The following is a 21,184-nucleotide window of genomic DNA, read 5'->3' on the forward strand; positions in this document are numbered from 1 at the left end:
ACACAATACACAAACAATATGGCTGTGGAACACATCAGAGTCTACTCCCAAGGTTTTAAGAGTGCAAATGAGTGCAGATATAAACTTATCTGCAATTTAACAGTCTGGGAAGAATTGCTTTACAGAGTTCCTTGAATTATATCAGTCACTGACCAGAGCTAAGCACAGCTCTTAAATTGAATATCTTACTCACTCAGCTAGGAATGCAACATTATTTGCCTAATTAAATATTTTAAAAGGTTTACCTGCTTAATAGATAATTTACCACAACTGGAAAGACTTGATCTAACAACTTTAATGAGATGTAATGAATCTTTAAAAAGATCAAGGAACAAGTATTCATTTTACATCCTACACTCATGATAGGTGTAGGATATATGCAATAGAGTGGGATGTGTTAAACCAGCAAGTGGAGCAAGTTAAACATGCTATGGAAATACATCTCAGACATTTAAAAAAGCTTTGTTGGGTGAAAGCAAATTCTTATTTATTAAGTCAATAAATGAAAATTGCAGATGAGATAGCATCGTGTTAGTTCACATCATTTGGATTATTGGGCATTAAGCCCTCAAACATTAAGCTCTCTTCTGTACCAACATTTACTTAACTCACTCAGGTAACCTCCCATGCCTGGGAATATAGCACCAGTGTGTCAAATACATCAACTTTTCTTTCAGGAGAGCAAGAAGTCTCCAAACTTTCAACATAGCCTTGAAGACATCTAATTCTGCCTTACCCATCCCTTCAGCTTCCTAAAAACTAGAATAAAGGTGGCTTTAAAAGGGCCATTTCTTAAATTATCAGAAGATATCAAGTTTAATTTATTAAGCAGTCAAGTAATAAAACTGATCCATGTATTAGCTGGACCCTAGGCTTAATTTATGAGAAATGTTATACAAGTAACACTGAAAGAAAAGTTGTATCACTTTCAATAAGACAGTGTAATTTATTTTTTTAATTGCAAAATTATCAAGGACATTAATGTTACATTTTTAATTCCAATTAACAGAACTGAAACATTCAGTTGGTTGTGATCCTGGGGTAGTGGCTCTACATTTTAGCAAGGCGTACCACTAAAAATATGGCAAGTCTTTCTGATATGCCTTGATCTGACACTCTTTCTAGTCTACTTATCCAACTGGAGGGCACACTACAGTGAGAGCTGAGGGAGCGTGGCTGGCCTCACCTGACTGCCCAAAAACTCCTATTCATCTGTCATCTTACCAATTACGTTTTATGAAAAACAGCAACATGGCTTCACTCATAAAGACATGCCACTCCTTTAAAACTTGTGGATGAAGATGAAAGACAGTCATAGGTGGAGAACTAACTGGGAATCTCTGAAGCATGTCAGAGGTAACACGCTGGAAAGCTCCAGGCATGTTTGCTAACTGCAGAGGAGTGCTATGCTTTTCCTTTGATGCAGGGCTGGGTTTTCTCATGGCTCTCTCCTCCTGGAAGTAGGTGGAATTCTGTAGGTGCACAGGGAGGCAAGAACTCCAGAACATTATTTCAGGCTGGGAATACACATTGATGGCAGCCAAAGAAGATTGAGAACACAGTTCTTTCAAAGGATTGGACAATACTAGTTCAAACTGTCATCATTTCCTAAAACTGTATCCCCCATAGCCCTGCCTAAAACACACCTTGCATGCCAAATACAATGGGACTTACTTCTGAATGAAGATACATAGGACAAATTGCCATAAGATACTTGCCTAAGAAATTCTCTAGTAACACTAACCAAGGATCAACTGATGTTAAGGAAAAAAGAAGCAGAAGTTCCAAACCCTGTTTAAGGTTCATACAATGAAAAGTATATATTTGGAAAGCAGACTGAATTAATTTTGCTGGTTGAATTGCAAGCACTTAAATCCAGGTTTCTCTGGAGACACCCTGAAGACGAAGAGGTTCTTGGCAATGGAAAAGACCAGCCATTGTTCACCCAGCAAGGGATCCTCTTCCATGAGTTGTATTCTGCAGGCTGCGTGGCCCTCACCAGGGACTGCACGGCTCTGGACAATTCCTTAGATAAGTCTCTATATGGCCTTCAGAAACTTCTAGCAGTGTAGTTGAGACTGTCAACTAAATAAGGGGGAAAGTTTCATATAAAAATATCATTTTGCAATATTTTGCAACTCTCCCTCCCTCCCTCAAAGAAGTGCAGGAAACTACATCCTGCCTATAGCACATCCCATCAGCCCTCCCCCAACAAATGTGTCTCCAGTTGCAAACAATTTACTGCCCCAGTTTAAAAGACAAGCTCTGTTGTCTCCCATTCTACCATAATGGGTTAAGCAGAAGCAAAATGCTCAAAACAATATTTACTTTAAGAGTATGGAACAATTCAAAGGCAGATGGACATGAATGAATGGAAATCTTTTAGGATGCATCAAACAAGGAGTTACAAGTTTAGACAGGCAGTTTTGTTAAGGCATCTGGCTAGCAACTGGGAGACAGTGAGTTCTAGTCCCTCCCTTAGCCAGGGTGTGGGTGACTGTGGTCCAATCATTCCCCCTCAGTCCAACTCACCTCACAGGGTTGTTGTGGGGAAAATAGGAGGAGGAGGAAGGGGACTATTAGATATGTTTCTCACCTGGACTTGTTTAATAAAAATATAAAGGATGAGTTATAAATAAAAGTAAAATTAAAAAAAAGTTACCTTGTTGAGGATAGGCTTTGTAGAGAGAACGTTGTATAAACCTGATAATGATATTTTCTGGTAGGGAAGAAGAGTAAAGATTGAAACCAAAAATTAAAAGTTCTGTTTTAATCTTTAGAGCAGCTGTAGCACAGAATACCATGAACCAATCTGGTCTCAGCAACAAGTGTTCCGTCCTAAATGACAGGCATTATAGAAAGAGTCAATAATTTGCTCTGAGATGTTGCTACCTTGCCAGCTGTAGAATAAACGAACAGCTCTAGGGCTTATGATTATTTTAGTTTATTGCGTCAGTTAAACTCAAAGTATTTTAGCTGAATTTTAGAATGAAAATTACTTCTATTAACCACATTGTTTGCACTCATAGAGGAGGCTAATGCATTATTTATTAATCAAGACAAGAACTTGCCATGCCTAACTTGCCATGCCTGGTGATAGATAGGAATAGTTAAATTTGTGGTTTTTTAAAACTTCTTTTCCTTTCTAACCCTTTTAACCCTTGCGTGTTTCAGAAGTTCAGCCATTCCACAGAAACATGTCAGAAACTCATAAATCATGCACTGCCATTAAATTATAATTCCAGTCAATAAGGTAACAAACTATAGTTTAAAACTAGTTTACTGCCCTAAAACAAACTAAAAGAAAACATTTGTATCTTGGGATTGAACTGTGGACTATAAACTATGATCTGTAAGTAAAATAAAAGCCATATTTTGATTTAGTGCAAACATGAAATCTCAACCATGATTATGTTGGGTTATATTTGGAATAACTGTTACAAATTTCAGCTGTTCTTTTAATGGTACTTCTAAGTTCCATCTTGATACCCGTTTGCATAGTTAATCAAATTAATAGCTTTAGTTCTCTGCATAGCTATCTTTTATATTGCATTGCATTACCTCTTGACCCGTTTTATTCAAGCAATTCATTGCAGGGTGTCTGCGGTCATCTATAACAAGTGGAGGCTTCCAGGGGTCATAATTGGTTTCTACAACAAACCAGTCATTGTTCTTTGCATCCAAACTTGAAATAAAAGATAAATATTAGCATTTTCTACCAAAGTTATGACCCGATATTTCTAAAACATTAGCAACTAAATTCAAGCTATTTGTTAAAAGTGCATCCAAAACAGATCTCTCATCTTCAAAACATTTCTTCTTTAAAAAGAAAACTGTTAAAGCTATTAAAGCACAGCTGATGTAATGAGATTGTAAACAAATGAAAAAACTAGCTAAAATCACTTTTATTGCATTGTAAGTATTTAACAGGATGCTTTAACACATGCTATTATATGCAACGGTGATATTTTCCTTAGTGACCATACTTACTTCTTAATGTTTAAAGCAGAAGTTCGAGAACGTGTAATAATACAACCCTCGTCTGATTTGCTTCCTCCTAGTATGAAATAAGCTGGAGCTAGCAGCTTTGTGTTGGCCAATTTATCCTTCGCTTCTTCGTAACTATATTCAACAAGAGAAACAATGCAATGATTACAAGGAGCAGACGTGACATGCACATTATAAACGAAAGGTGGCCTTTCGAAATGCTCTGTACACAGCAAGAATAGGAAATGTGTTTGTGGAGGTTGTGTGCTACCCATCCTCCCACCCTATTATTTTCAGCAGTCATAAGGGGGTATTTAATGGGCCTTCTCTTGATTTTCTCAGCAAAAAATAATGGGAAAAGGTTATCTCAGTGATTACCAAGTCATTAGTATTTGTACTAATTTCAGTGGCATGATTTGGAGCAGTGGGGAGAGAAGAGATGCCTATACCCAAGGATTTAATAACCTCTGACCAGTTTGGGAATGTACTATACAGAGTAGTATATAAGAATAAATACATGAATGGATGGAGACATACTGCAAAAGACAAAGAACAGAGAAAGACAAGTTGCATTATATTATTCCTAAGTAAACAGGCAAGAAGCAAAGAGATACTGAAAAACTTTCAAATAGCTTTACCAAACTTGGTATCTCCCAGAAATATTAGCAATTCTCAGTGTCAGTTCTAAGAATGTCAGTTTTATGTATCTGGAGGACATAGTTACAGCAAGGCTAATTTAAGAAAGATCAGAACCATGACAACTGATGCTAGGAAAGCCACAAGGGATACAAATAGTAAAGTCTTCTGTAAGCTCTAGCAATAAAAGTCAAGATAAAAGAAGTGGAAAAGAGTGGAGGCAGGAAAATAAAAGAAAAGGTTTCTGTCCGCTTTACAGCAGTTACAAAACAATTATCTCGAACTGTTTAAACATTTGACATGTTACCTTGTGCTGTTTTCCAACACAGCTCTGGTGAGAAAACTCATCCACCAACCATCCCTCTTGCCAATAAGCCACTCAAAGACTCCTGTAAAAGATTCTGTGCATTAATTCTATTCAATTGCACCTCATCTTTTGAATCTTAACTCAATGCTATTTCTCTTCAATCCTGACATCAGACATAATTGATAATCTGAGGGATTTAGGATTCAGCTTTTAATAAAATGACTTTCTTGATATTTTCTCTTTAGACAAGAACAGTTCATTAGGGATACTCACCAATGTAACCTCCATCAAGACTGAATCTCTCATTCATGGTTAATGTAAACATCCCCTAAAACAGAAGCCAATTAATGCAACTGTTACTTGAATAAAGTAAATTCATTTTTAATATTATCATATCTAATAAAGATTCTTCCATAAAGGAATCCAATATGACTAGCAGACTTCCCGCTACAGAGCTTTGGGCTCCACTATTTACATACACTATGATTCCTTTAATAAATCACTTTAAATCAGGGGTGTGCAACCTCAGTAACTTTAAGACGTGAGGACTTCACCTCTCAGAATTACCCAGCCAGTCAATTCTGGGAGTTAAAGTCCCCAAATTTTAAAATTGCTAAGGTTGGGCACCCCTGTTTTAAATGATTGTGTGATCCTTTGATACAGCATAACTTTGAATCCATTCTTGTGACCATAAGGAATGAGTTCTGACTTGCAATGATGTGCAAACCCAATCAATTATAAATTATGCAGTAAGGCACAATTAAAAACAAACCACAGTTCACCATGCTTGTGTACATAGCTTTTCACACAATGGATTAAATCATACTGTAGGTGCTTGTTTACACCAGCCTCCATGAACCAGTTTGATTTAGCAAGCTGCATGAACTCAGACAATGAGAGTTGCTTAAATAAACAACTTATACCTGAACATTTTTATTATATGTTTGTGTGCAAGAGTGTCACTGGATTGACATGTTTAACATGTGTTAATCCAATCATGTCTTGTTTAATACTGGATCACTAGTAAGCTAAAACTACTCATTCGCACAAAACCCAAAGCCATTGTTTACAAGTTCACAGTTCAAATAATGTGCCAATTCCAAACCATCAATAAACGTAAAGCAATAAATTGGGCGAACCCAGTTAGAAATTCTTATGACAGAGGACAGTCAGGCTTGAGCCTAATAGTGCCTTCACAGGGGCTGCAAAATGATTGTGCCATTAACTCACTGTCAATTATCCTGAGATTTGTTACACCAGCTGAACAAGACAAGATTACCAGAGCAAAGAGAGAAATTGAAATTTTCATGTTTCTTTCAAAATTACTCTTGTAAATAATCCCTCAGAACAGGGAAGGGTGTTTCTGATTCAATAAGAAAAATGAATTTGGAGGAAGCCTGACATTTAGAGGAATATTCAACAACTGAATCATTTTTCCATCTCACTGCCCAAACTGTAGAACATCAAGATGAAGCAAAAGATAAAGTATTTGTAGAACATAAAGTTAAGTGTGCCTATTTTGTTTTCTCCTCAGGCTTGTGCACGAAACACTTCCAGTGGTAGCCAGGATTGTAGAAACTTGCAGGATACAAATTTTATTTCCCAGTCAATCTATTTGTCAAATAAATACACTTCGTGCATGTAACAAAAAATGCAACCCAAGAAATGTTTAGGCCAAAATTAATCTCTTCATCTCTCTAGTCATGTAATATTTGGTCTGATTTACTCTGTTACATTTGCAGAACTGAAGGTAAAATGACTGATTTTATATGTTACAATAAATAAACAGGCAAAATAAGAGCAGACCCTTTTTTCAGATAGTGAAAGTTTGCACACTTTATGCTTTGCAAGTTCTGTGGCAGGTGTTGGCTGTTAGTCACAAAAAGGATCTGGACACCTGCCCATCTGAGCTTAAATAAGTTCATGTTGAGAATAATAAGTTATGATCTTTCTGTACTATTAAGATCAAAATGACATTTAAACTACATATATCGATAGATTGATAAACACTTACTTGCTTAACTCCAGATATCATTCCCACATAGCCAGCAAAATTTGCAGATTTAAATACTGTTTTATTGTTTTTCTGAAAATCCAATGATACCATTAATGGCTTCAGCTTCTGCGTTGTATACCAGGAACTATTTTTTATATCCCACCTACAGGGGAGAAAGAAAATTAAATATAAGAAATATATTGGTGAAAGCTATGGAAATTGGAGTTTTCTTCTCTCTGGTCAAAGGCTAAATCTCTAGATCAGTCAACATTTGCTGGCTTCACTCCGTGTTTCTTTATGAGAACCAGGGATATAATATCACCCCTTTTCAATCTTCACAACAGGCTGATCTATAAATCTTAATTTGGAAATATCATAGAAGAATCTTTCTTCTAAAGTTCCTTGATTCATAAATAGTGCATTCAAAGTTACTGGTAGAGGATCCAAGGTCTCTAAAATTTTCTGCTATCCAAAGTTTAACTGGGAGATTGTGATTGGTCTACATAACCAATGATCTTCATGCCTGAATTAGGATTTGAATCTATATCTTGGTCTTAATATGTCACTCTAACCATCATCTTTGATCTAACCATCTAACCATCATATTTTGAATGGGTTTATATCAATATAATATATTCAACAACTCATCTAGTTTGTCAAAAATTACTATGTAGAACAGCATGTATGTGTCACTTTCTTTTCTCCACTAGTCATGTGTAGCATCTGTCTTAGTAGTTAATGGAAAAGTTTGCATACATTGTCAGCTTCCTCATCCCATTCAGTCTTGTTTTCCATTAACAGCCACTGAATTTTACTTCAAGCACTAAATCTTAAATTTTTTCTATGCTGTGTATTACGTACAGCTTTGGCTAGCCCTCTTAAGAAAGATCAGGACTCTCTAGTACCTTGTCAATTATTAAGATAAAAACAGAACAGGATGACAATGCATTACAGATTAAAAAACAAAAAGTATATATGCAGGCAGGAAATACTGTAAAAACTATGGTGGTCTTCCGGTTTTATACCCAGCATTACATAGATTTATAAACTGATTTCCCTTGCTTCTATATAGCATTCTTGAAAGTACAAATACTTGCACTGATATTTTTGCTATTAGATGTTAAATTCTATGTAATATGTAGCATCTAAAACACAAAGCAACTCTCAATTTCCGTTCATATGTAAATGAAAGATTTAATATGCATTGTCAAGTAGTCATGGCCTTAAAGAAAAATGGAAAACATCATTATGCTGAAGACACAAATAATACTAACATTCAGAAAGAAGTATAATAATCTTGCAGCTATTACATACCCAAGGAACAGTCCAAAATCAAGATTTCTAGCATGGTATAGCTTTCCTGATTGAAAAGGAAAACAAAGCAAAACAAATTTGAAGAGAAAATATGTTTAATCTTTATTTATTTATTCAATTTTGATGGCCAAAAATCTCAGTAAATAATTCTGGGGGCAGCAAACAGTATTATAAAATAAGTTAAAAACAAATTCTCCTTATAAATACAAATATTAAAATACATTGATTAAAATATGTTTTGCGATTGCATTCTCAAATGAATCAGAATAGGTATGCATTGCCTACCTGTTTTGTCTTCAGCTATTATGGATGTGCACACCGTGAAGATCTCATAGAAGATGTTGAACACAACAATATCACCTGCATAATGGGACAGCAGAAGCAGAGATTATTGAATTGTCAATAAAATATATAGACAAATGTGTACAAACCAAAGCAAGAAACATAATCTGACAGCACTAATCATAGATGACTCTAGATTACAGGTAGCAAAATAATAACAAAAAACAACTTATATACTATTGAAAAGGCATACAAGAAATCTGTGCTACTCCTTTCTCTTATTTTGAGAATCATTAGAAGCTACATAAGATGCTATCTCAGATGGTTCAGAAATTGTCCAGCACGCCTTTCAAGAGCTAGCATGCCTTTCTGAATTGTATAATACCCGATTTTGCAATTTCTGAAAAACAAGGGAAAAGGTTATAGGGCAAAGGAGATCTGATATACCAATACATGAAGTTAAATCTTGCTTAAACATTATGCTTCTTTTATGAAAATTAGAGAAAATATAATGCACACTTGAGATTCCATTCAGTGTTTGTTGACTGATGCTTAATGGAAGTAATTAATGGATTTAGCATTTCTTCATTTGAATTAATTATCTAGTATTATGCCTATTGTCCAGTACATGCAAGATTGTATACCTGGGCACTGAAGTTCCATGCCCTTACTGGAACCACAGCACAGAACCGTAGCTACTGGAGTACTAAAATGAGGCAACAAAGGACCCTATATATTTGAAAGTCAAATATTACAGGAATATGGAAATTACCTAAAGGAACATCAACAGTAGAAGCAATGCCTTTTATTTCTTCATTGAAAGGATAAGGAAGGGTAGAACATAACCAACCCTAAAAGGAAACCATGAATTAGTTAGATTTGGCAAATTATAACGATGTATGTTAAAAAAAACTTTAACGTTATTTTTTTAAGCTCTAAAAAATAAACTTTATTTCACTCAGGGTAATTTGCAGTAGACAACTTATGGCACCTGAACATCTTTTCCTGCAGCTGCTATTCTACTGATAAAATTACACATGTCTTTTCTCATAGGTTCAGGCAAGAAATATAAACATTGTACTCTAAGCTAAAATACATTTAACACAAATATAAACCAATGATCCCTCCTCAATCCACTCACCAAACATTACAAAAAATGCCATCCTTTGGCATATCTGTAATGTTCTTCCACCCCAAATGTACTTCTGCCTGCCTACTGCAGCTCTTGGGTCATTTTGAAAGTTAAGCACAACTGCCAATCATGGAAAGATAGCCTATTCCAATATAAGAAAGTCTAAGCAACCACTCATATAATTTAATTTAATTCATTGGTAGAAGTACTGCAATTATTCTCTCATATTCTCTCCCTCTCCTCTCTCCCTCCCTCCCACTCTCTCTTTCTTTTAGATATTATATAGAAAGAGAAAGACTAACACTGTTGTATTTCAGAATAGCTGAAATTGTTGAAAAATTATAAACTCCAATACATCCTTCTTTTATTGTTATTTCATTGACTACAATGGCTAAATCTCTGGAAAATGTTCACATAAGGATTATAAAGAACAGGAAAAAAATAAAACTCCTATAGAAAACAAAGAAGGCAGTCATTTGGTAATGCACTTTCAAGGACAAGTCAACTAAAAGAATTATGAAAATACTTTACTTCTAAGGAAACCAAAACTGCTGAAAGTTCTAAATTCTACATGGTTCTGTCTTTTTCTTTGAATCCAGCAAGACAGTTGAAGACCATCTCCAACCAACAATAAAGTATTATTTGATAAAGTAACATATTGTACTGCTTTAGTAAGAGCCTTCACCTCTGTTTCAAAAGAAAATGTCACAGTAGGAAAATGGAAGAGAATGATTTTATGATGGCTAAATATGTGGAGCAAAATGACTTTAAGTATGCAGTTTAAAACTCATACTGGGCTTGTTAAGTTTATGTTTCCCATTTTTGTTCTCCTTCATTATCTTGGCACAGTAGTTAGAATGCAATATTGCAGGTTAACTCTGCTCACATTGCCAGGGGTTCGATTTCTTCAATCCTGACCGGCTCAAGGTTGACTAAGCCTTCCATCCTTCTGAGATCAGTAAAATAAGGACCCACATGGCAGCGGGGGATATATGCCGATTGTCTGTAACCGCTTAGAGAGTTCTGTAAAGTAGGGGTCTCCAACCTCGGCAACTTTAAGACTTGTGGGCTTCAATTCCCAGAATTCCTCAGCCAGCTTTCCTGCTGTAAAGCACTGTGAAATCTAAGTGCTATTGCTATTTTAAAAACCCCAGTTATTAGTTAACTCTCATAACACTGCACATGCTGGGAGTACAGTAGTGATAATGGATGAGATCATCAAATAATTAAATCTCATGTTTTAAAATGAAGCAATTGGACAATTCTTTCGAATTCCAGAGTAAGTTGTACTAAAACCAATAAAAGCAGGACAATCCAATAAGATAACCCATATTAAAATATTGGAACACTGAATGATATTAACATTTTCAGGTATATAAAGTTTATGGAATATGAAAAAAAAATGTTTTCAGATATTTTATTTATTTTCTACATTTTTCTACATCTATTTTCCTCCTCCCTCTGCGAAAAACCCCTCTTTTTGGAGTGCATCATAATATACAGTTCATCAATGGAATTGTCCATAAATAAGTTTCAGTTTTGTGCCTTAATTAGAAAAAGATCCTCTTTGTTGTATAGAACATGCCCAGACTACCCCGTCTGGCTACTTTAAGTTGGGCCAATGAACAATGAAACCTGGTACCACTATTGTTAGTTGGTATAATGTGCCAATAGATAATCAGACTGGATTATTCATTTATGTTCCAAGCAAGAGTTAGCAAATTTGGGGTGCTAATGAGACTTGTACTCTCATTAGTACTCATCATGGAAAATCTACTGTGCAGATTAAAAACCATTAGAATGCTTGAAAAAGTAGTCTTATTTTGGGAGGAAGAGGCGTTATATTTACTGGTTGAGATTATATTCTTAAACAATAGGTCACATATATAATTATTTATAAGTCTCTGGTATTTACTGGTATGGTCTTTTGTTCATAAGTAGTAGCTAGAATGTTACACCTGGTTTAATTTCTTCCCCAAAATATAGAAAATATACTCACTATTTTTGACTCCATAGATGCTACAAATTTCTCATTATGGATGAATGTCAACATAATAGCTTTAATAATCTTTATTACAACCTTTAACTACAAGAGTGAAAGAAATACAACAGATTAACCTATGTTAGCAGAATAGAATGCAAGATCCAATTAAATAGAAATATATCAAACTTTATAAAGTAGTACAAAAAATAATGTAAAACAATTTACAAAACTGCTGATCTAGCCTTACATCGGCACATTGAAACTTCATTTCAGTGGTGGGATTCATTTTTTTTTATTGATTCTGTGGGTGTGGCTTGGTGGGCATGGGATGGCTTGGTGGACATGGCTTGGTGGGCGTGGCACGGGATACTGTAAAATTTCCATTCCTTCCTCACTCCTGGAGGAAGGTTACTGCAAAATCCCATTCTCTCCCCACCCCACTAACCTGCTTTCCAGCTTCATTCTCCTGTGCAGGGCAACAAATAAGACCCAGTCGATTAGCTGGGATTCAGGAGGCAGAGAATAGATGGGGGTAGGGGCAGTCAGAGGTGGTATTTGCCAGTTCTCCGAACTACTCACAATTTCCACTACTGGTTCTCCAGAACTGGTCAGAACTTGCTGAATACCACATCTGCTTCATTTTGTGTAGGTAAAAAAGCTTAGAAGTGGGATTCTATTCATTCTTGAGCATCCTTCGCTGCCTCATTTCAACCTGGAAAGTGACAGTGAGGGATGCAAGGGTTGATGTAAAAAAGCACCCATATTGTTGCTACCTGGTCATACTTACTCATAATGCCTCTTTTGTCACATTGTGATGAGGCCAACTTTAGAAATTTATTCCTACTTGCAGACTCTCATTCTAGAAAATCAATTACTCAGGAAATTCATTTGGATTCCAACTACATATGTTACAATATTACTCTGGATAACTGAGGAAGGCAGACTCCCTTATAATTGTTCCCACTTGGATGACTTGCAGGTATAGGGAATATCCAGAATCACTGGCCTTCAGGCTCTTGACTAGACCAAAATGGAGAAGGATGTTCTAGATGACTGATCCTAATTGCCAATTTATCAAATGGCTTGACTTCAATGTGCGAAACATTGTATAGCTCTTCCCCTAATTTTGAGGGGGATTTTTAATATTATGGATATTAGAATGGTAATTCAAATTAATTAAATCATAACTTTTTCAGAGAAGACAAAGATACTTAATTCTTTCTGCTATGTTCCTTACATCATCTTTTTTGTCACGTACCACCTGGACCCATCTCTCACTTGGTGGTAGGTCAAGGTTTATGACATATTCAGGAATTGTTCCTTTATACCTGAAAAACAGTGAATTTCCATAAATTTATGAATGAAATTGTTACATATAAACTGCTAATTTCCAATATATTATTTCTTATACTATTGTCCCAATTATTTTAGCTGTCTAGTTTTAATTCACCAATATTTAAGACAGGTGCATCTTATGTGAAACTTGGAGTGATTTCCCTAATATTTATTGAAACAGGCAAATATTGTTTTCTGTCTTGAGAAAGTTTTGTATTATTTCTAAAGAGAATTAACAAGAACTACTCTCTAACCCCACCATCGTATGATTTCCAGATATAAAGAATTAGTCATGCTGTTAAGTGGGTCACCATGTGATTGCGTCCAATTTTTTACCCTTTTTTGGAGCATCTAAGTGAATCACACAATAATTAAGTGAATCCATTGTCCACAATAGACATTTTTTTTTTTGCCAGAAACTGAAAATAAACACCAGTTTCTGGCCAAAAATATTGTAAATTGTGGGCACATGGAGGACAAACATGAGCCAGTTCCCAAGAATCCAAAACATGATCACATGATCTGCTGGGATGTGGGGGGGCTGTTGGAACATCAAACATTGCTAAGCACCTAGTCATAAGTCAAGGATTCAGGTATGTTTATTATGTAATACAAGATGATCCTAATTTTCTTTGTAGCATTATCATAATTCTGAGACAGTACAAACAGTTCAAAATTTCTATCTAATTAAGCCAGGTTCTCTTTATATCTGCAAATATCAGAAATGTTGTTAGTAAGTCACATACGTTGGTCCACTTGGAGGATATTCATGTACTCTGCAATCTTCAGCAAACTGGAAATAAAATAAAAGCCTTTTTAAGAACTGTTTTTTATATATAAGTGAAATACAAAACATTTACAGAGTCCTTGCACTTTCTTATGTTGTAATAGGAAAAAAGTGAAGGTTCAATCCTACACATGGTACAATAATTAAGTCATGGAGGCATCAGCGTATTTTACTTTGTGTTGCAAAACTGCTCCTTGTTGGTGCATAAGCCTTTAAATACAGTAACACATACTGTATTAGAAGTTATAAAGTTGGGAAACTTTTTACTGTTATGATATGAAGGATTAATTCAGACACACCATTGAAAAAACTACTAATGTAGGCACTGAAGACATCTGAAGTTCTTAAAGTTTTCCTTTTTGACCTTCAGTAGTTGAAGAAAGGATTAGAAACAAGCTATTTTGGTTATAAATTAGGATGAGCTATCAGTTTATCTGGGCTGGAGACTAATAATTGGTTTAAACAGGGATTACACAATTATAGTTTCCCAAATATTATGCAATACCAACTACCACAATCATTTGCTAGCTAGTAAAATAAATGTAGAAGTACAAATCTTCTGGAGCCAGCAGGCTCTTCTTGTTTAAACAATAGGTTTTGGTATTCTTTTCTAAAACTAGGATCATTAACTTGCCCTAGAATTCTCTGAAAAATTAACTAGGTGTTCCCTAACACTAGGTATAACTAAATAACAAAATATAAAATCAGAAGATAACCTTTCATCATTTTATGCCAACATTATGGTTTGTTAGAACAATTATTGCAACAGTGCTAATCACTTTAAAGATTATCCTTATGAATTAGCTTGTAACCAATAAATCAGTGTTTACGTTTTTGAATATTTGTGTTAAAAAACATACATTCATGGAATTTTCAATAATGTGAATCTGGAATTTCTATAACCCAACCATGGTAAGAAGTGAGCATATTAGATCTATCAGAGTAATTGCCAAACGTCCGTCTCTGAGAGATGAGCAGTTAAAAAAATAGGAAGTATAAATAAAATATGCCTTTAATCAATTCATGAAGCAGGCTTACCTAACAAGGGCTGACAATGGATTAGCTCCATACAGGTTTATATTAGTGTATATGTGAGAACACAAAGTTGTATAGATGAGAATATGAGTTCAGTTCATAGGTGAGGAAATGAGTTCATCTTAATATCATAGCAGATTGTAGTGAAGCTTTTTTTAAAATGGATTGCAGCTATTCAGATATTTAGATCTTGTGATTATTTAGATACAGGATTTCTATAAACATATCTAGTAATCTAGTTCTTTCCAGGCTTCAAGTTATTAAGGATTTCTTTCATTTCCATGATATAAAATCTCTAGCAATTAAGGCATCATGTTAATTAGGATACTATAATAAACAGAATAAGACAAATTTATGCATGGTTTGGTAAGATATCTCAATTATTGCCAGTTAAACAGAAACAGGTTCTACTCTGAGGACCTCCAGCACAGCACGAAAGCTTGGAAGAATACATCTTTGGTCTTGGTGACAGTCTCAGATTGGATCCTGTGACATTATCCTTGGACACATATTTTTACTTTTATCCCAGGATTCTACTTTGTATAATTTCTTTCCTACCAGTACATAGCTCTCACAGTATTTTTTTTTTCTTGGCTTGCCAAGTGATCCTACAACTGAAGCCACATAGACTTTGCATAGCTTCATTCACATTCCATGACTGAAGCTGTACAAAAACCCATATTCAATAAATTCCTCTTTCTGTGTTTAGTCTGAATATTTGTCCCCCTCAAATGTACATTAAATTAATTCAATATATTCATTAACAAAAAAATAAAAATGTGGCAGTGGACATTAGAACAAACTAGTATAAAAGGTTTTTTTAATGCAGTATTATGTAGATCACATTCACAAAAATATTCTGTTCTTGATAACTTGTGTACCTCTAAATCCATGGAAAAGCCAAAATCATAGGCCTTGAAAAGTACCACTCAACTAGACCATGCAGCTAAAACAGACACAATGATGACAACAGTTCAGGTTTGGATTTTTTTCAGGCAACCCAGTAAACATTTCAAAATAAAATCAAATACCCATGAAATAATCTTATGTTATCCTCTGTGGGAAAAGAAAATCAGCCCTGGGCATCTTGTCTCCGTAGGCTAAACAAACCTGAAAAGGCAGTGAAGTACAACTTTCCTTGCAACTCAATGTTAAATAGTAGTGGAATCTTCCCATTCCATAACCCACTTATTCATTAGCAGAAATGCAAAAATTTAGTTTCCGGTGCTGCACCCAAGAATATATTAGGATGGGAATTTTACAATGTTGACAAGCTTTGCACAAACAGGGCACCTCATATGGCAAGGGTAACATACATATTTATTAAAAAGTACAAAGCAGCTGTTGCTTCAACATTGCAGGAGTAATAACATAAAAGGGTTAGGGTTCCATACAGAACTGGAAATAATGGTACAGTAAATTCTTCCTTAAAACATTGTGCATCTGTAAAGTAGCATTTATTTTGGGTCAAGAAATATTCCAGCTGTTTTCCTCCCCTCTCATTTCCAGCAGGCATGGCTTACAAGGGATCCAGTCAGAAAATCGGCATGCACAGTTCTTGTCATTTGTCAACTCTTATGTCTTCCACCATCAGGGAATGTGATGATGGCCAAGATAGAGCTATGTTTGCAGGCATGCCGGCTTTAGCTTTTGCAAACATGATTTTGCAGCAAATAATAGGAAAGAGAAGGGGCCTTGGAAAAAAAAAGGGGGAGGCACTTTACTTGAGACTATAATGGGCTTCCAGAAACTAGATTACATCTATGGAATGGAGTTTGGCATCTAATTCCAAAAGACAAGCAATTTGTAGCAGGGACACCTCCAATTGTACATCATTTTATATATGGCTCATGTATCTTTTATATATCATTCCTTACAGGTAAGCAAAACTCTATTATATTTATTCAAAAAATTAAGTATTAATGAATATAAAACAGAAAGAAAAACTAGGTAAGCAAGCAACAGGCAGATAAAGTAATATTCTAAGTCTGTTGGAAGGTATTTATTGCCAAAATAAAAGAAAGACATTTCAAATAAGAACATGCAAGGACATGAATTATTAATCAAGGTAGTTTCATATTTCTAAAATATACAGAGTGAGAAATGCAGCAAGATCAAAGATGCATCCAGAAAAATACAAGCTCATTAAATCTGAAGTTACTCAGATTCTTCCTGTTCCTAATTATATACTCTGATTTTGTGAAATATTAAGACTTTGGTTTGTGTAGGGAAGACCATGTTTGCTTCCTGAACTGAGATATGATCCTTTGCTCCTCTGTTCTTAAGTACAAGCAAACAAGCCACAAAACTCATTAAAATTTCACTACTGTCCAATTCACCTGATTTGCAGATATCTGACAGGAAATAAAACAAGAAAAATTGCAGTTGCGTATCCCTGAAAATGGGCACATGGAGTACTAACATATATATATCCCTACACAGGCCATTAATATGTTGATATTTCAAGCCAAAATGTTACTGACAGAACCATTCTGACAATATTACCAGAAAGATAAAAGAAACAGGAATTTTATGAATCATAAAGCCACTCAAGTTTAATTGTTCTCTTTGCACATGTTAGAACTTTCACATAAAACGTCTCTTGCCGGTCACATCTACCCGACCCATTAGAGTGAGGAGGCAGGGAATGTTGCAGGTCCCACCCTGAGGGAGATACACCTGGTGGGACCCAGAAGAAGGACCTTGTCTGTGGTGGCTCCCTCTCTCTGGAATATCATTCCCCCAGAGATTAGAATGGCCCCCTCACTCTAGCACTCTTCCGAAAGGCACTGAAGACCTGGTTTTGCCAGCAAGCCTGGGGAACCCAGAGCAGGATGGGGCCCATGAAATGGCTTGTGTGATCTGCTATCGTCGGGGCAGGGAGGTGCGAATTGGGTTTTTTTTAAAAAAAAAAATCCAACTTTTGTTCTATTGTACTTTGCTAATTTATTTGATTCTTTTTGTTAGTTTTTATTGTTTTTTATTTTTATTTTTTGTTTTAAAAATGGTTTTACATTGTGTAAATAGAAATAATTTCTATGTATGTAAAAAATAAAATAGAAGAAAAATATTCAAATAAAGAATATCTTTGTTCTTGCATGGGCTACAAGCAAAATAGCTCATAAAAACTTTAGAAACAAAAGTAGGCTAAAAATAAATGCTTAAATGCAATTAGAAGTCTGAACAAGCACTGGTTATCTGAATAACTTAAGATGCAATAACAAAGTCAGAGGAAAAAAGCTACAAAAAGCTAAAAGCTAAAAGAAAATCTGAACTGAGTTTTGCCAGCATGGATTGGAAAAAGCCATAAACATTTTTAAAAGATATGAAAGCTAATCTGTTCCAATTTGGCTGATGGCATATAATTCCAGTAAATACTGTATTTATGAACAAGATACAGTACATGCAAAGGGAGTTCTCTCTTGCAACCATGCAATGAGACAGAGAAGTAATATTTCAGTAAAACAGGAAGTTTAAAGTGAAATCTATTGTTAGAATATGAGGACAGTCACTGAACTAAATGGGCAAATTGATCAAGTTGGTGGGTAGCATTTTACTACTAAAGGTGGTTTAATTTGGTGTTTGAGAAGACTGTCTTGCACTAGAGTGTTTTGCATTTATATAAATTCATACTTCAATTTTTCTGAAGGCTGACAAGCTACCTGCAAACTGTCTACCTAAGCTTGTAGTTACCTAAGCTTGTTTCTCCTTCAGCCCAATCCCTTTTTGCCAGTCAACTGAAAATTAGGAAGAAGTCAATCTGATTAATAAGGTCCGTCTTTTGAATAAACCTTTAAAGACTGCTTAGTACAGACTTTCTCAACATCTCTGACATTCTTCAGATTTGTTGACCTACAACTCCTTCACCAGGAAAAACAAGAAATGGCCATAGTCACTGTTACCACACCCTATTTAAGGACCATCAAGCTGCTCTATTCTGTTTCTAATGTATGGAATAAGCTTGTTTTCTCCAACTCTCTTATAAAATGGGACCTATTACTTGGTGAACTATAACCTACTTTCCTATCTAGAAAATGCATCAGTTGAGCTTTCAGTTCCTCACAAGTTAGGACTATGGCAGATCAATGTTATTTTCCTGGTCACAACACTGTAAGTTTCCCCAGACCTTTTTTTTTCCTCCCCAACTTTTCATTCTAATTCAAAGCCGTGGGTTCTTCTGGTGTTAGTGTGCTCGCACTAAATACTTTTTCTACCAGGCCAAATGTCAGAGCAGACCCTCTGAAAGCAATGACTGCAATCAATTGCATCTCGCCGATTTCACTGGGCCTTTTTGAAGTTCGAGTAAATCTGGAACAAATCTAGCATCTCTGGACTTTTTTTTTTTTTTAAGTATTTGTGTTTTTATTCTTAGAACAACTCTTCCAAGGTTTGCTTCAACTCCTAAAATGACTTAATTTCTGTTGCGGCATGCACAGCATCCAACAACAGAAAAGCTCTGACAGTGCAGAACCTTTCGCTTACTTTCAACCCTGGGGCCGGACGGCCGAGCTGGCCCAATACCAGCCCCTTTCTCTCTTGACCCCATCGAATTCACACGGCAACGCTTTCGAGAGTTCCCCCTTCGCCCTCCGTTTCCCCTGCAGCACCGCAACAGACTAAGCTCCCTTCTCACTCTTTAGGAAGAAAGAACCGTCCAAGGCTGGAGAAGCAGAGAGGGAAGCGGGGTGCTCTCCTTGCAACTCACCGGATCCCGGGCTCGCACGGCCAGCAAAGTCGCGGCCACCACCGCTACGAACGCCCAACCGCGCATCATCCTTACAGCTGATCAAATCCCAATTGCTCCAGCCGACGCTCAGCGGGTTAAAAAGAAGGTTGCTCCGACACGTGATTTCCACTCGTGGCAGCCGCTCCTTCATCTGACTCGTTGCTCGGAATTTACCAAACAAGTCGGGAGGGAAGCGACTTTGACGCGGAACGTACCATTCAGTCCAAAAGCGGGGGTGGAATTTGCTTCCTTCTCCCTGCTAGGTGATTTTGTGTGAAAAGTGGTATTCATCTGAGGATTCCCTGAGAAATTGTGCTTTATTTTATGTATTTTAAAACCGGTGGTCTATGCAAAGGATCCATGAACAGCTTACAACGATAATGGAAGACCATTTTTCCTTGCAAAAAAAGCTCAATTTTTTGTTTTAAGCCACCCAAGAGATTTAAATATTTCAAATTCACAAAAGAATCTATATACAGTATATAAAAGTATATACCACTCACGCATCATCACAAAATCTCCAGAATCGTAAAGCCTACAAATTTGAAATTTGGCATGTATGTTCCTCTTGGCTTCTAGGTGCTCACTAAGAAAGGATTTTTTGAAATGACCATCAAAGCATTAGTATTTCGTATATTATTATTAACACCTCTGATGCTAAGGACTTCTAGTCCCCCTCCCCACCTGAAAGCAAATCTGTTCCAAATGCAAATACAAGCAGAACAGAGGAGTTTCAGTTTCACAGCAGCAACCAGCTTTAGTACAGAACAGTCCAGCTAAGCCACACCCAGCAAATGCTGTTTCAGTTTCAGTTTCCAAACAGCCCTCAACTCTCCCACACACTGACAGAACGCTAGCCAGATGAATACTGATGAATGCTGGTAGGCAGAGGCAGATTTTTTTTCTTGTTATTTTCCTCCCCAAAAACTAAGCCCGACCACATAGTTTCGTAGTGAAGCACGGGTATCGAGCTAGTCTGGAATAAAATTACTGGAGAATGTGCTTTCAAGGAGGAGGAACCATGTAGAAATCAGATGGGTATACAGAACAATACAAATTATGATGCAAGGATAAAGGTGAAAGTTGTTTTGGGATGAGAAAAGAGGAGATGTTGGAAAGAGTATTTTAGAAGAGAGGAAAATCAAGAGTGATTGCCCAAGGGGAATTAGTTTGTTAAGCATGGGGGGAGGGCTGAGCATCCACATTATTTTCAGCAAATGACAGACTGTGTGATAGAGCAAGGAGTATGAATTTCAAATTTAATGCGTTAAAAACCAAGGTAATGTAGTGAATAATTGATTGATTATATGTTATCAAATTGTTTTCAACTCCTAGCTATCATTAAATGAAGTTTTAAAAATTCCCTTAAAAATTAAGGGAAATAGGGAAAAGTTAGTAGATATTTAGCAAAGATGGAATATGGGTGGGCATCCTAATAGAAAAGTGGTAAGTAATATGTTGTATCTGTTGTAAGGAATAACTGTTTGCAAAATCGCTCTGTATAAGAGTATAGACCACTTTGTCTTTGCCAAGTGAGAGCTGTGTCAGAAGAATCAAATAGAAAGTTATGCAAATGGAATACTTCAGAAGCAAAAGTAGTAAAGCAAGAAAAAAATAGAATCAAGAATGAATGGGGATGAATTAATGTGGATTGAATACAAAT

The 21,184-nt window shown here is 35.9% G+C and overlaps 1 protein-coding gene across 1 annotated transcript; it reads right to left on the reverse strand.

The window, feature by feature from the left end:
- Nucleotides 1–461: 461 nt before the first annotated feature.
- ASAH1 (N-acylsphingosine amidohydrolase 1) lies at nt 462–19,710 on the reverse strand. Its single transcript, XM_026667120.2, has 14 exons — nt 19,501–19,710; nt 13,720–13,766; nt 12,876–12,966; nt 11,654–11,740; nt 9,295–9,373; nt 8,526–8,600; nt 8,241–8,286; nt 6,945–7,089; nt 5,204–5,258; nt 4,931–5,012; nt 3,991–4,122; nt 3,562–3,685; nt 2,663–2,719; nt 462–2,085 (listed from the first exon to the last, which is right to left on the reverse strand). The coding sequence occupies exons 1-14, from the start codon at nt 19,567–19,569 to the stop codon at nt 1,996–1,998; spliced, it is 1,179 nt and encodes a 392-aa protein (XP_026522905.1). The 5' UTR covers nt 19,570–19,710; the 3' UTR covers nt 462–1,995.
- Between the last annotated feature and the right edge of the window lie 1,474 nt (nt 19,711–21,184).

This window comes from Notechis scutatus, chromosome 4 (assembly GCF_049901735.1).
Source record: "Notechis scutatus isolate UNSWTSFEM ecotype Mainland chromosome 4, rNotScu1.2, whole genome shotgun sequence".
NCBI lineage: Eukaryota > Metazoa > Chordata > Lepidosauria > Squamata > Elapidae > Notechis > Notechis scutatus.

Excerpts from the sequence above, each read along its gene's own strand:
- ASAH1 (XM_026667120.2), bottom strand. The coding sequence starts at position 19,569 with ATGATGCGCGGTTGGGCGTTCGTAGCGGTGGTGGCCGCGACTTTGCTG. Across the intron at positions 9,374-11,653 it reads CATCTATGGAGTCAAAAATA|GGTTGGTTATGTTCTACCCT; the intron begins GTGAGTATATTT and ends GTTTCCTTTTAG. Across the intron at positions 2,086-2,662 it reads CAAAGCCTATCCTCAACAAG|TTGACAGTCTCAACTACACT; the intron begins GTAACTTTTTTT and ends CCCCTTATTTAG.